This window comes from Corvus kubaryi, unplaced genomic scaffold, assembly GCF_017639235.1.
Source record: "Corvus kubaryi isolate FWS band 111438036 unplaced genomic scaffold, C.kubaryi_AGA036_p1.0 split3-73, whole genome shotgun sequence".
Classification (NCBI taxonomy): domain Eukaryota; kingdom Metazoa; phylum Chordata; class Aves; order Passeriformes; family Corvidae; genus Corvus; species Corvus kubaryi.
This window is the reverse complement of record NW_024582091.1, coordinates 35,233,715-35,247,374: the sequence shown is the minus strand read 5'-3', so window position 1 is coordinate 35,247,374 and position 13,660 is coordinate 35,233,715. Positions and strand designations below refer to the sequence as shown.

At 40.0% G+C, this 13,660-nt stretch overlaps 2 protein-coding genes across 5 annotated transcripts in view; one reads left to right on the top strand and one right to left on the bottom strand.

Moving 5' to 3' along the window:
• Positions 1–13,660, bottom strand: part of AKAP7 (A-kinase anchoring protein 7) — an 85,710-nt gene that overhangs the window by 45,238 nt on the left and 26,812 nt on the right. For 3 of the 4 annotated variants that reach the window (XR_006014119.1, XM_042016589.1, XM_042016591.1), the window contains exon 7: positions 3,974–4,118. Coding sequence is in view for 3 of the 4 variants with exons in the window: in XM_042016589.1 (XP_041872523.1) it covers positions 3,974–4,118 (145 nt within the window). In the remaining variant the exon portion in view is untranslated. Of the gene's footprint in view, positions 1–1,570; positions 3,420–3,973; positions 4,119–13,660 lie in introns of those variants that run through there. The other variant, XM_042016592.1, reaches the window with a different exon arrangement.
• Positions 7,356–10,464, top strand: MSH5 (mutS homolog 5). Its single transcript, XM_042016576.1, has one exon. It carries the CDS (start codon positions 7,523–7,525, stop codon positions 9,956–9,958), a length of 2,436 nt encoding a protein of 811 aa, XP_041872510.1. The 5' UTR covers positions 7,356–7,522; the 3' UTR covers positions 9,959–10,464.

The following is a 13,660-nucleotide window of genomic DNA, read 5'->3' as shown; positions in this document are numbered from 1 at the left end:
CTTTTAGAATGGGAAGAATGACTTTCTGCAGGTGTCTCCCATCTCAGCAAGACTGTAGAATGACCTTTGTAACAAAGTCAGATGGGACACCAAACTTGTAAAAAGTTCCACTGAAAAGCAAATCAATCCACTAATGTTCTGCTACTTAAAAACGCATCTGTTTGAAGTATTATGAGCAGAAAGAAGCATTACCTTTTACCATATTATTATGTTTTTATGCAGATAAAATAGACATTTGTAGTCTGATATTTCATTTTCCATATTGCTACTGCTAGATTGCAAGGATTAAGGCTGTAAGGGTACTTTAACCTCCAGCTTGGCCCACACTCCAGACTATGAATTTTGGCTGTGCAGAAAGTAACAGTAACGTGCTGGGTGGTTTCCACCAAGCAACAGACTTCCTGAAGTTCTTCTACCTCAGATGTAGCACAGGGGAAGTCTGATGTATAAACTTCTTACAAGCCACTCAGAAGAAACATCACAGAAAACAGCTTGGCATGTGATAACTTTCTTTAATGTGTATATAATCTCGTTTTACATTATAATACTATAAACCAACTTTCTTTGAAACAAGTCTACAAAAATCTTCATTAATGGATCCTGAAAATATTTAAGTGATACACTTAATGCTAAAGGTATATTTGACATAAGATTTACGTAATGCTCCCTCTGACAGTCAGAGGGTCTATTGAACATCTTTACCACGGTATCAAAAACTGACCAATCATTCAGGTGAAGGAGTATACATTGAAAAGCTCAATTCATTCCAGCATTCACTTGTCTTCTTTGGGATTTGAGGTGACATACAACAGCTGCCATGAGGTGGGTGGTCCAAAGAAGGACACTTTGTTTGGCTTGCTGTTTTGTTTGCTTTAAATAGCAAACTGAACACAAGTTTGAAGACAAAGCTTCAACACTACCTTCACTGTCACATCAATTTTTAACTCCTGAACACACACCCCATGGGGCTGGCACACAGATAGAGAAAACTTCTGGCGCAGATGTAGGATCTGCTGAAGTTAGTGGATGCTGCTCTGTAACATCTGGTCAAAGCCTGATTACCTGAGGTGCATACTGATGCAGTTCAGCAGGTGTTTTACTTCTGCCTTTTATTCATATCAATCTCTTTTGGTTCCCGTATTTTTAAACATACTTTTAAATAAATGTGCAGCTGATACGCGTTGTGGCACTTACTAGCCATGGAATCATAGAATATGCTGAGTTGGAAGGGACCCATCAGGATCACCGAGTCCAACTCCTGGCCCTGCTCAGGACACCCCAAGACACCATGTGCCTGAGAACATTGTCCAAATGCTTCTTGAACTCTGTCAGGCTTGGTGCTGTCACCACTTCCCTGGGAAGCCTGTTCCAGTGCCCAAATACCCTCTGGGTGAAAAACCTTTTCCTGCTATCCAACCTAAACCTCCTCTGACTCAGCTTCATGCTGTTTCCTCAAGTCCTGGCACTGGGCAACAGAGACAAGAGATTGACTCCTGCCCCTCTGCTTCCCCTCACAAGGAAGTTGTAACTGCAATGAGGTCTCCTCTCAGTCTTCTCCAGGCTGAGCAGACCAAGTGCCCTCAGTCACTCATTATGTCGCTTCCCCTCAAGGCCTTTCACCATCTTTGTGGCCCTCCTCTGGACACTGTATAATGGCTTCACATCTTTCTTACACTGTGGCACCAAAATCTGCACACAGGACTCGAGGTGAGGCTGCCCCAGTGCAGAGCAGAGCAGGACAATCCCCTCCCTTGCCCAGCTGGGGATGCTGTGCCTGACGCCCCTCAGGACACATTTGGCCCTCCTGGCTGCCAGGACATGGTAGTAAGCAAGTCTTTGCTGTGAATGGATTTCTAACATTAATTCTGATCCCCTTTTATATCTTTTCATCATATTAAATGCAAAAATCTCAACTCTGACCAAACTCTAGGTAACAAGTAAATTCTGTTTCTGTAATTTCTGTGTACTTCAAGGAAAAGACAACTGCTTGTGTACATGTACATGTAAGAAGAACTAGAGCTGGATACAGTGTTTTGTCTGTATTAAGTAGTTTTCCAATTTCACTATTTTTGATGTATTAGTAGAACCACATTAACACCCTTGTTTTAATGTCCTAGCAACTATAATTACTAAAAACCCTATTCAAATCACATTTTAAACCACTTTAAAATTAATGTTTCAAAGTTCATTAAAATACAATTTCTTCTTCTCTGAAATTAAAAAGTAAGTAATTTAAACTCTATTCCAATATAGCTGTTTTCCTTCACCTGTTGACTTTAAATAAATATATATTAACGTGTACAAAACCAAGAAATTAAATGCAGATATTTCACCAAGATGCATCTAAATCCATATAGAACTGAGAAAAATGGGGATAATAACAGTGCACTTTCTTAATCTAATATCAGTGAAGAACATCCATTCTCTCTACGGCTAGAGAAAGTCAGATGTAGTGCTCATGTAAAAATAATTCAAAGCAGAGTTCTGTTTGGACTGTGAAAATGACACATAAATTCTTTATGCATTGTCATACTGGGATTGAGTTAAAGCCAAACAAGCATCTGATTCTTGCTTTGAATACTGGTTGATTGACTGCTGTTGTAAACCATTTAATGGGACTCACATTCAAAAGACTGCTGAAAGATTGTCTCATTTTAGCAATCTGAGATGTCAGTAACAAGGTAAGTTCAAGAAGAGAGATTTCAACAAATGTTTGTGAAAAACATTGTCCATATCTACCAAATATACTCCTAAACAGATTTTTTTTTATTGAGTTATATACTGAATTCCTTAATCAGACATATATTCCAAAATAGTCTGAAGAATATTTGTAAATAGTGCAGCTTCAATTTCACCCAAATCAAAATTTTTATACCATGTTAAATGATCTTGTAATTTCTCTCTCTGAGGCATTTGGACGCATACAAGTAATATTTAAATGTACAAACATGTACAGAAGACATTATATATATAGCTATATATATATAGATAAACATGAGACATGCATAACACAAGGTAATAAATATAAGACAGATATATAGATAGATAAATAAATATGTGTAAAGATATCTCATTTTGATTTTAACTGATCTGGATTTTGCAATAGTTTTGCTATATCCTACCCTTTTTTCCTCTGTACTGCTTTTGATTTTTTTGTAACAATTTACCTAAGCTAAAGAAAGGTGACCCTAAGCACAGCCAAAAACATTAACAGCAACTAGATTTGTGAAGTGCCTGACGTTTAAAGTATTGTGTAAGTATTAATTAAAAGTCCTCAAAACAATCCTCAAGACCAGTAAGCACTTCCAGCAGCAGCACTGCAGCACAGAAAAAGAAGTCACCACAAGGGAGAAACCAAATTGTCACCAAAGCCCTACACGTAGTCCTGAAACCAGCACTAACTTCTAACAGTGGTATTTCTGTTAAGACAAAGCACAAAGACACAACTGTGATTTATAGCATTGCAATAATCTAGCAAGGTGTTTCTACAATGTTGAAAGTCTAATGGTATCCTGAAGAGTTATTATCAAATCTGTGGTACCACTGAAATTCTCACTGTTTATGAATGTAGTCCAAGTAGGGTCACATCTCTGCCAAACCAGAGACATTTCACCCAGCTTTAATCATCTGTAAGTACTGTGTCTAATCTGACTTAGTCACGCAGCCTGTCTTTAAAGTCAACAGACAGATGAGCAACTCTGGAGAGTGAGACATCTCACTTACCTTAAACACTCATTTTAGGATGAGAAATTTAATGGGATTCTGGAGATGGATAATTGAACAGAAACTTTTAGCTGCCAGCAAGAACCTGCAAGAGCACAGAGTTCCGGCAGAGCCAAGGCTGAGGGAGAGACTTCTGTCAGACTCCATGGATATTACAAGAATTGCCTAACACACACTCCAGAAAAAAATGGCTTTTTGCACATATAACTCAGAGACACAACTGATCAGAAGAAAATTAAGATGTACTTACCAAAAACAATAGAGGATTCACAGTAGTAGTAACCATTTGGTTGCTTTTTTTTCAACATGGAGCAAAGATCAAAGCGGTGCAAGATCTCATCTCCAAAATAATGGTTTTTGAAATCTTCATACAGACTAGAGTCAATTTTCTTCACCTTTAAAAAAGCAACATAAAATTCAATTAGGCATTCTACTTGGAGACTGAATTTTCATATTTAATTTCTATAGTTTTCATTTTAGCCATAAGTATAATTAGGATGGAAAACTACTTCAAGATCCAAAAAAGAATACAGAAATAATCATATGCCAAATCTTCTGCTTTAGGGAAGCACTGTCTACTTCAGAACTAAATGAAATAAAAATGTCATTAGTTCTCCTTTCCATCATTTCATCTTTAGACCTGTAGGAAACAAAAACATACACAATACTACAACTGCTTTAACTTCAAATGGTTTGCAACAGTGTTCATGGAACATGTAACTGGAAATTATTCTTGCTATCATCACTGGGCATGCTACAACAAGGAAGAATCTCAAATGGTTGTCAAGGGCAGTTTTCTGAGTCATTAAAATCAGCACACAGGAAAAAATGGTTGTATTTTATTAGCACTGGACTTTTTAACCTCAGTAAATCTAAAAACTTACTGTGATTTATAATATTGAAATCAGTATGCAGTTGATACATGAAGCGGAACATAAATATTCTATTAAGCTATTTTCAGAAAACATCATTTCAGTAGTTATTTTAGGAGTTTAGGGGTCCTCATTCCATTCCACTGTCAATCAAAATATAGGATCTCTGTAGAAATTCAGTCTTTTCTCCTTCAATCTACCTCCCAATAATGCTGTTTGCTATTTAAGTATCATTACTCCATGATAAGGAATGTTAGGAGCCTCTAGCAGCCCCAGCCCAGTGCTCCCTATTGCCCAGCTGCTGGACCCCAGTTGAGTGTGTGGAGTCCCAGTCTTTGATGGATGTACCTGCTGCTTTCACCTCCCAGAGACACTCATGCTCAAAGGACATGGACATTGCTGGCTACATGGATGCCACTGCCTTCACCAGCACCCGCACATGGGGCTCACAGGACACACAAGTGCAGGTGGCTCCTGGCAGGGACAGAAGCTCAGCAGTGCAGGACACACATGACTTTCTCTCCATGTTCACATGTGGGCATTCCTGAAGCACCGTCATGTCCCCTCTGTCCACCTGGCATCCCTGCCCAGATTACCAGGCTCTTACTGAGCCCACGGGTCTCCCACATACTGGCTGGCTCTGCTTGAGGTTTGGCAGTGAACACCTACACTCCTCACACACACAGTGTGGGGAGGATACAGACATTTGCCCCTGGCAATGTCAGACAAGTGCACCCACCAGGCTCATTTTAAACAGGACTGGCCCGTTTTGCAGTCCATACTGTCTACTCCTCTTTTGTGTTCTTCCCCAACCTCTCCCCCTGCACACACCCTGCATTTGCAGAGTCAACCTGCCAGCATCCTGGACCCTCGGCTTTACATGCCCAACAGCTGCAAAGTCCACGTTTGCCTGTGTGTGGTTTCTCAGCAGCCCATCAGTGTGAAAAGTAAAGTCTACTTTAGTGAAGGTCAAAATGTTTTTTCATTTCCTTAATCTCCGAAATGATGACATCTAGTGGTGGATGCTTTTCATTTCAAGAAGTGGAAATTTCGGAGCCTACATCTCCGTGAAGTCTACCTTTATTCCATCCTCACAGTCGTTACCTAAAATTGTATATTCTATGGCTAAACTAGTCCTTATGTACCAAGGTTATTCCGAAATTAAATCATCATTCCTTGATTTTTGGCTGACAGTTCTTGGAAATACAGTTAGACATCAATTAGAAATTTAAAAAAGACCTTTTCAGCCAGGAGAACATTTGCCAAAATGTGAAGCCTTGAGTACTTCTGGAATGAAATGAAGAAAAGATAAAAATCACAACTTCATGCTACAACAAAAAAAATAACATTTACAAGAGGTTGGGATGTTGCTTGTCAAAGACAGATTGGTAAGGTGTGAATCAAATGTTGAATGCTCAGGAATTGAGTTGTGCTTGTGATGCACTACTGAAAGGTATTTGGAAAAGCAGTCCTGGGAAAACTATGATATATTTAGTAACTGGAACAATTTCTGGAGTGCTGCTTGCAGTGAGATGTGAAAGGATGAAGCAATGCAGGTGCACAGGAAGGTCATGGCTCATTTCTTAACTGAAAGAGTCTGGAGCAGTAGAGGTGCAAGTGAAAAGTTGTTACCACATGGGAATAGAACACATGCTGATTATAAAGATAAGCTGTAATGGGGGAGGGTGAGAAACAAGAATACTTGAGAGGCCACTTTGAAGCATTTGGTGCTGGAATGGGAGGAGGAAGACATCTGCCTCTCGAGGAAGCACAGTAATGGATAATGCCTGTAAAGGACATGGCTGTGTAACACGGGCCTGGAGAGGCACGGCATGAGGAGCTCTTGAAGGACTGGCAGGGCACCAGGGAGCTAGCCTTTGGCAGTCCTGCCATATCTGGTTTTTCTCCCTGTGTCTCTGGGAAGGTGCAGCCTGCCATCCCCAGCCCACAGCTGAAGCCCATGCAGTCCCCCTGGCTGCTGCCACAGTCAGCCTTGGGACCTGGGGCAGGAATCAGGTGTGGGACCAGGGGCAGGAAGGCTCCAGTGGTGACAGCGCAGGTAGCAGAGACGCAAGCAGCTGCGGGCTCCGTGTGCCAGACCCCACAAGCCAGCACACCACTGGGGTGCTCCCTCCAGGCGGGACCCGCAGGCGGCCGAGGGTCGCTCCCCGCGGGGCGGCCGGGCCGCCAGGGCCGCCAGCCGAGACAGGGCCGCTGTGGGCGCGGCCCGGCTGCGGAGGAGGGTCCGGCCCTTCTGACGGGCCCTCCCGGTGGAGCGCCGAGCTCCCGCCCGGAGAGGAAGGGAAAGAGGTCAGCCGAACACTTTTGGGCTGCAGGGAGGCGCAGCAGCCGAGGGGAGCTGCCCGTCTGTGGTGAGGAGGGTGAGTACAGAGCAAAGAGGTGGGAATGGATTGGAAGTGAGGTGCTGACAGGGATTGGTATATCTGATCCCTTAAGTGCTTGTATAGAAACTGGTACTGCGTGATGGTGCAGTGTAAATGTGGGGCTGGGACCCTGAAATGATGGCCAGGCTGTGGGGCTGCACTGCTAAGAGGAGCCATGGTCAGTGCAGGTGTGTGTCACAAACCTCTGAGGGAGGATGATTTTGTACGTGGATATACATGTCCGTGTACATTACTGTATTTATGGGTACCAGGGCATACATAGATACTTTAAAAAAATAAAGGACGCAAAGAAAAACTGTAAAACTAATGCTGCTACTTAGTTCTGTTACACCTTCCTTGGAAACAGACGGTGGCTGTAGTTACTGGCTGCATCTTTTCACTTGAATGGTTATAGTTAACTCCTGGTAGCATCTTAGTTTCTTCAGGGTTGGAAGAGTGAGTGTTAACCTCCTGTTGTCAATCAAAGTTACTTCTCAGGACCTTTTGGATGAGTTGAGAATAAAAATACCTCTTGCCAACAGAATGAGTGCCACATCAGCCACGAGCTGTGCCTTGCCACCGCCGCTTGGGCCCGAGCAAGAGGAGCAAGAGAGCTCGGAGATACATATGTCTGTTTTGTGGTATGCAGGGCAGCTGGCAATTACTTACTATGATACAGAAGATTGCTCAGTCTACTTCATGCCTGAGATACCTGATAATGAAGACCTCAAGCTACTGCAAAAAGTGATTGGGGAACTTAACCCTCAATGCATAGTGACCAGTGCAAAACAGGACCAGAATATTGCCAAATTCCTGACCAACCTAACAGCTACTGCTGGTGATAAAGACACGGGAAAACCAGAAATTGTCCTGTTTCCTAACATAGATTTTGGTTTAGAAGTCACCAAGCAACGGATCCTATCTAGGCAATTTCCATTTATCCCATCTCATATGACTGCAACAGAGAAAATTCTCTATTTGTCCTCAATCATCCCTTTCGAGAGTCCACTCATGATACGAGCCTTAGGGGGCCTCCTTAAGTTTCTAGACAGGAGAAGGGTTGGAGTTGAGCTCGAAGACAGCAGTGTAGCAGTTCCTATTTTGGCCTTTAAAAAATTTGTGCTGTCAGATACTGTGAATATGGACCAAGACACTTACTGTGTCCTGCAGATATTTAAAAGTGATATCCATCCTTCTGTGTACAAGCTATCCAGTGGACTAAAAGAAGGATTTAGCTTATATGGAATTTTAAACCGTTGCAGATGCAAATGGGGAGAAAAACTGCTGAGGCTGTGGCTCACACGACCTATCCGGAACGTGACAGAGTTGAACAAACGGCTAGATGTTATCAACTTCTTCCTGCTGGCTCAGAACCATGAAACAGTCCTCACTCTTCAAAACTGCCTCAAGAATATTAAAAATGTGCCTCTTATTTTAAAGAGAATGACTCTTTCCAACACAAAAGTTAGTGACTGGCAAGCACTGTATAAGACAGCGTACAATGCAGTGTGCCTTAGAGACACGTGTCGCTCTCTGCCCAATACTATTGAACTTTTTCAGACTATTTCACGTGTCTTCACTGATGATCTGCACTACATTGCTAATCTAATCAGCAAAGTGGTAGACTTTGAGGGCAGCCTCTCAGAGAACCGCTTCACTGTTAGACCTAATGTAGACACCAATATCGATGAAAAGAAACGAAAGCTGATGGGACTGTCAGACTTCCTTACAGAAGTGGCACGAAAAGAACTGGAGACTTTGGACAATCAGATTACCTCCTGTTGTGTGATCTACATTCCTTTGATTGGGTTCCTTCTGTCCATTCCACGCCTACCAAATATGGTGGAGAAGAGTGACTTTGAAATTGAAGGCTTGGACTTCATGTTCTTGTCAGAGGATAAACTGCACTACAGAAGTGCCCGGACCAAGGAGTTAGACAGCCTGCTGGGTGACTTGCACTGTGAGATCAGAGACCAGGAAACACTCATCATGCACCAGCTGCAGACAAGGATCTTGGAGAAGTCTGAAGTACTTAACAGTGTGATTGAGTACACTGCACACCTGGATGTACTGCTAGCCTTGGCAGCGATGGCCCGGGAGAATGCCTATTGCCGACCTCGCTTTACTCATCGCCACGGCTTCCACATCAAGGATGGAAGACATCCACTCATGGAACTATGTGCAAAGACTTTTGTGGCCAATCCTGTGGACAGCGGCGAGGCTACCAGACGAATAAAGATCATCACAGGGCCAAACTCCTCTGGAAAGAGTGTTTACTTAAAGCAAGTAGGTCTTATAGTGTTCATGGCTCTGATCGGCAGTTATGTCCCTGCAGCAGAGGCAGAGATTGGAGTAATTGATGGGATTTACACAAGAATCCACAGCAGGGAATCGGTTTCTGTAGGGCTCTCCACATTCATGATTGATCTTAACCAGGTTGCCAAGGCTGTAAACAATGCCACAGAGAGGTCCCTGGTACTTATTGATGAGTTTGGTAAAGGGACCAACACACTGGATGGCCTGTCCCTTCTGGCTGCTGTCCTGAGGTACTGGATCAGACAAGGAACACAGTGTCCACAGGTCTTTGTCTCCACTAACTTTCACAGTTTAATGCAGCTAGAACTCCTGCCTGACACACCTCTTCTGGAGTACCTGACCATGGAGACCCACCAGGATGGAGAGGAGTTGATATTTTTCTATCAGATCAAACAGGGTATGTCCACCATTAGTCATGCTGCCACCATTGCTGCATTAGCAGGAATGCCAGCCAAAATTATTGAAAGAGGAGTGGAAGTATCAGAACTGATTCGCAATGGAAAACCTATCAAACGTCTTGATCATCCTTCCAAAGGTGATAGGATGGAAAAATGCAAGTCTGTTGTGGAAAAGTTTCTTTGCATAGACCTTGACGATCCCCAAGTGGACTTGGAAGAGTTCATGTCTAAAGAAGTTCTGCCTTCTGCAGCCTCAGTCCTGTAGCAAGCATATGTGTAAATGCAGAGAGTGCATCATATCTACCATGGAGAGTTTGGTACTTTAAAGAATGATCACTATGATGAAACACCTCACAGGACATGTAGCTTGTAACAAACTGTTTGTAGCTATGTCCTTCCTTCCTCTTGTTTAAACCAAGTACTTATATATCCCTGCAATATGGTGTACCATATAAGTGTACGAAGAGAAGAAGAATTTTAAGAACGTCTCCCAGCTGTTGGGTCACCCAGTTTGTGAATTTTCTGCCCTTTTGTTGGAACCTCCAATTAAAAAATATACTGTAGAAAAATCACAACACATTTCTACTGGTCTTAGAAGACTATGAAAGTGTTTATTGTTTCATATTGTGCCAAAGTGATGATTGCAGCCATTTTAGGCTCAACATCAAAGATTCCAAATAAATATGTGCTTCAGACTCTTGTATCAGCAGGTAATAGTTGTCACAATAAAAACCACTGACATAGAGGCTGATAAATGGAAATACAAAGGGATTTAATGGCTCTGCAGCTTTTCTTATACCAGCTTTTCTGTCCAAAATGCCAGAGATACCAGGATTCATTATAAAAAGAATGCTGGTGGTCAGAATAAGTGGGGACTGATAAAAAGGAGTGCCTTGGTTTTACTGAGAAATGCTCTCTTCTTTAAGGTCCTGTATGATAAAACTATGTGTCTATGCCACATGGGTATAAATAAACGCAAAATTACAAATCTAGGAATGTAAGAGAGAAATTCACATTTTCTATTCTATATTCAATTATTAACATTTGAGGATTAATACCACAAAGGGAGGATTCCGTTTCACTGCTCTTGTCGTGCAGAAGATCTTTATTGAACACAGTATTTTATGTACGCATATGCAAGAAAAATTCATTAACAAATTAATGACACAAGAGCCCTATCTAAATAATATCAAAGTAATAACCTTTCCTGCAGCCGGAGTGCCTGAGATTCCTCATGTAAATAAGACAGAGGAGACATTACATAGCTTATTGTCTGCTAAAACTTGCTCTAACCACTTACATAATGGCTAATAAAAGACATACTACATCTCTCATTTATATGCCATTTCAAGAAGCCGAACATATTAATGTCACATAAACTGAGAGAAAATTTACATGAAAAGAAATTAAATCCCTTCATAATTATAAATATTTAACATGTTATCTGGTATATCTGGCTGAAGATAGCAAAAAGATGAATATCAGTGCACATCAAAAAGATCTGAAATTGGAGACACTGCTTTGGCTTTGTTTCAGTGTGGAATTTCCTCCTTGATGATGAACTATTATTAATATTATTATTACAAAATAAGTACCTTATGTTATTTCTGTATGAAACTGGAAAGAGACAGAAGTTTAACATAATTTACATTAAAAAATACAATAATAAATTACTGAATCATGCATTTAATGCTATTTCCAGGGCAATCAAAATAATACTGTCTGCATAATATCTGGTATCTTGATGATGTTAGCACTGAAGTGAATGGCAACAGTGAATCAGGCCTTGTACAATGCTCGCAAGTGTAGAATATACAAACGTGTTTTTCACTAACATATTCTCTTTTACCAACTATACATACAGCATCCTAAAGATACACCGTACAAAAGAATATAATATACAAAAGATTCATAATTTATATTTTTGGCTTTTTTTGTTGACAACCACTGTCTAGGATAGGGATATACTCTGCACTAATTAAACAGATGCCATCAGAGCAATTTAGCTGTCAGTCATCTTCTTATGAAATTCATTCCACAGTATTTGCAGTTCTGGCAGTACTAGGTATCAAAGGACCTCCAAACGTCATACAGCACTTACAAAGTGTGCCTCTCAACACACCCTGCAATAAACAGGAATCTGTACAAATGAAAACCACAGGGCTTGTCACTGACTGGTGGCAACTTAGCAGGCAAGTGAGGGAAGCAGGAATAGAAACATTATCTTCAAATGCAAAACGTCAGTTTCTTCTTTTATTAGGCTTCATTAGGTTCTTTGCATAGAAGATAACTATACTAACCCAAGATTCTTATCATTCAAATAATTCTGGAAATAGCTAAACATGTGCAAGTAAATCATATCCCTTTGTCTCCTTCCACAAGGACATCTAGAAGCACACTATACCTCCTGATTTTGGGGAAGTTTTCAGTGGCACATCTAATCTGAGAAATGTCCAACTAAGCATGAAAAGTGAGTTGGTCCCACTTCTGAGTAGGTGAATAAGTCCTTTATTCTGAGAAGCTGAAGGGGGTACAGTAAACCAGATAGCTCTTTTCTAATCCACTTTATTTCACACTTTTATCCTTTATTAATATCTGTTTCCAAGTTTTTTAGATGTACCATTTTTAGCTTAATGATGTGCCTTCAAAGTGAAAAACTGATTTCTTGAGATCTTCACTAGTTCTAAATTCTCAAACTCTTTGCTTTGTAAATATAATTTTTAACTTTGGGAAAGTTAAAATCTCTTCAGAATATATGCATTTCAAAATGCCTGCAGTTATATTAAGGTTTAAAAAACCTATTTTTTTTTCCAAAAATACAACTTTGGTGGAATTCAGATGTCACTGAGAGGAGGGTGAGTTAACAGAGTATTATTTCAAATAAGGAAGCTTACATTTAAAAATTAAATTAATACCGTTATAAAGCCATGGCTGAGAACTATACTCAACCACTTTAGTACTATTTTTTCTTTTATAAGCTTGCTCATGTAACCTTCATCCAGTTTCCTTTTCTTGCTTTTCATATTGTTATATGATCTAAAAATGCAATTACACATTGTATTCAAATGTACTGCAAAATAATTATTCCTTTTATGATTCATATTTTTATTTAGTTTTCTCTAAATGCGTAAAACTATCTAACTAAATGTATGAACACAATGAAAGAAAAAATTATAGTAAAGACTGATGCTTATGCCTGACACTGAATTGACAGAGAAAAATGTACAGATTTTTAATACATAGTATCTTTCTATACAGTAGATCATATGCATTATCCAGCATTATAGAGGGTTCAGGAAGATGATTGGGAATGACATTGACCTGGTTCTGTCAGCAGCAGTGAATATCAGAACACAGAAAGGATGCATCCTGGCTAATATTTCATGGAAGCTAGATAAATGTAAATGAAACAAACAAAACCAATAAAAAAAACAGAATAGCAAAACCCCCACCCTGATTGTCTCAGATGTTTTAACCAGTTAAATCACTGAACCACTGATATTCTAGAAGATCTGTGGATTTTTAAATTAGCATTTTAAAAACCCAGCTGTCAATATAAGCAAAAGGTTTTGTGAGTTTACAAATTTAATATCTATCATATACCACCTGCATCCCGTGAATAGTTCCTTATTTCTGTTTTAAAGTACACATATCCTCAAATTTTCTTGATGTATCTCAAATCTCCCTACCTTCTTTTTACTGATTTCAAAATACTACTTAATTAAAACATGCACCTTCAGCATTTTTAGGGATATTTCTAATTAAATTTTAAAGTATTTTTTAATGCCCACTATTAAGGAAAAAATCAACGTAAAAGATTAGTATTATGTACTTTAATTCTTATTTAAAATATTTTTTCTGAAAGTTATTTTCCCATTCAATGTTAAAAGATCACATAAAACATTCTATACAATGTCAGTAAAAAAAAATCTATGCACATATACCTTGTGTTAAATAATACAGTCTT

Coding starts and splice junctions, on each gene's coding strand:
- MSH5 (XM_042016576.1), top strand. CDS start 7,523: ATGAGTGCCACATCAGCCACGAGCTGTGCCTTGCCACCGCCGCTTGGG.